Raw genomic sequence first — 2,425 nt, forward strand, 5'->3', positions numbered from 1 at the left:
TAGAGGTGACGGTGTAGAGATCACCTGGACTTTTAACTCTCAATCATTCTGTAGAAAAATCACAGACATCTAGAGCCTGTTCAGTGGATCCCATGTGTCTATCTATCTATTTTAAGAACAATTTTCTGAACAGATATTAACAAAATAAAATCTTTCTGGACATTATGAAGATGGACACTCAAGAGAAAACATCTCCACTGCTCTCTTTTTTGAGTTTTATGTTTATAATTTCCCACATTCAAAGAAATAGAAATTATTCCAATACCATCATATCACATATATGTATAATATATATTATATATACTTTATATATATATTATATATGTACTTTAAACTAGAAAAAGGAGAAATAACTACTTGAGAGGAAAACTTGCAAGTTATGAAAGAATGGGGGGGGGCCTCAATGACCTGGAGCAGGCATTCAAAGCCTGATCTGTATCAGCTGTGTTTTCCTGAACAGCACAGTGGAAGAGTTGGACAGAAGCCAAGAGATGGAAAATAAATCAAGGTAGAAACAGGGCGGGACATGTCTTGTTTTTCTTATAACCAACAGAACTCTGTTGGAAACATTTTCCATGTACATGATGATCTTAATAGCAAGAAATTCCTTGTATTCTGTTCAGAGCATTGCATGCTGATGTGTTAATGTAATTTAAGAGTCCTGCCAGGACTTCCTTGTTGGCTCTGTTGATCACAATGAAGGGTGGGCCCATGCCCAGCAGTAGATGGCCAACATAGAATGAATCCAATGATGTTATCGCATGATATTGCTTAGTGTGAGCATATTTTCAGCTTAACTGGTCTTTTGTCTGTTTGTATGTATTTTGTATTTTTAAGCAGTTTCAGGTGTGTATGTGAGTTTCTTCTTTGTTTTTTTTTAATTCTGTTCTGTTTGGGTTTTCTTTGTTTGCCTCTTTGATTTCTAAAAAGAGACAAAAAGAAAGAGCATGGAGTTGGGTGAGTGAGAAGGTCTGGAAGCTCTTGGAAATGATGGAGGAGGAGAGACAATAATCAGAATATACTGTTGAAAAATTTTCAACAAAAAGTCAAAAAAAAATCTTGCTAGGAATCTGCAAGGCTCTCCTTAACCCATTGGAGCTATTAGTTCTCACACCAGTGTTCTGCATTAATGAATTCCTCTTCCTCACACATCTTCCCCCAAGCTCCTGTATAAGAAGTGTTGCATTAGAAATACAGTGTCCTGGGCTCTACATCATCATCCTCCACAATCGTGCAGTGGAGGTAGGAGGAGTTTCTTGTTCAGATGAAAGAGGAAGCTCAGTGATTAGGAGAGAACTGTTGTGTGTAAGCACAAGTGTGTCTGGGCACAAGACTTGACACCATCATAGCTGGAGAGAAGACACCCCAGCAACTGGACAGGGGCCATGGAGAGGAAACTGGGAGCTGTGCTGGGGATTCTGTGGTTGTGGATTTTCTGTGAGTTGTGCTCATCTAAGTTGCTTTAGGGATTCTACAGAGATGTCAGTGGTAAAGGAGAAATGAGTCAACACAGAGCTCCTGTGCAGTCATCCTCGTGGTGTCTCCTGGAATATTTGATAAAACCCTTCATTAATTCTGAATTACTTTTCTGTTTCCAAGCAGGGGTAAGAGGAGTTGAGGTGGAGCAGAATCCTTCAGCCCTGAGTCTCCATGAAGGAACCAGTTCTGTTCTCACATGCAAATTTTCTACAACCATGAGAAATGTGCAGTGGTTCCGGCAGAATTCCAGGGGCAGCCTCATCAATCTTTTCTATCTGACTTCAGGAACAAAGCAGAATGGGAGGTTAAACTCAACCTTCAACAATAAGGAGCGCCAGAGCACCCTTCACATCAGGGATGCCCAGCTGGACGACTCTGGCACCTACTTCTGTGCAGCAGATGCACAGTGCTTCCAGCAAGCCTGCAGCCTGGCCCCAAACTGTGTCTGGGTGTGCAGCTTACGGCCCTGCCACAGGCAGACTCTGTAGGAGGATTTGCACAGCTGTGGCTTTATCAGATCTCCACCAATTAGAAAGAAGGAGTGAGGAAACAGAAAAATACCACTACAGAAGTTCACACTTAAACTCGGATAGATGTGATACTGACTTGTAGAAGGATAAAAGCTCAGAAACATCAGCCCACATGAATAAAATCTATTTTATCAAAAATTTGTGCTAATGTCATTAAATATCAACCCCGCTTTCATACTCCAGAATCATTTTGGTCATTTCTCAAAACTGGAAACTGAGAGCAACTGTTTTTCATCCTGTGTTTAGAGAGTGGGGGATGACAACAGTTTCCACTAATCTACTAGATATGAAGTTGATAAAAGAATTAATTTTGAAGATCTTATAAATTAAGTGGTATAAAGGCACAACAAACAATTTTAATTCTATTTTATTTTTTAAAAAACTATCTTTTCTCATTTTTACATACTAATCCCAGT

At 39.7% G+C, this 2,425-nt stretch overlaps 1 gene segment (V, D, J or C); it reads left to right on the top strand.

Annotated features, from left to right (window-relative positions):
• Positions 1-1,321: 1,321 nt before the first annotated feature.
• Positions 1,322-1,967, top strand: LOC119799852. The segment is given in 2 exon segments: positions 1,322-1,437; positions 1,603-1,967. Coding segments are annotated over 2 exon segments (417 nt in total).
• The last annotated feature ends 458 nt before the right edge of the window (positions 1,968-2,425 follow it).

This window comes from Arvicola amphibius, chromosome 13, assembly GCF_903992535.2.
Source record: "Arvicola amphibius chromosome 13, mArvAmp1.2, whole genome shotgun sequence".
Taxonomy (NCBI): Eukaryota; Metazoa; Chordata; class Mammalia; order Rodentia; family Cricetidae; genus Arvicola; species Arvicola amphibius.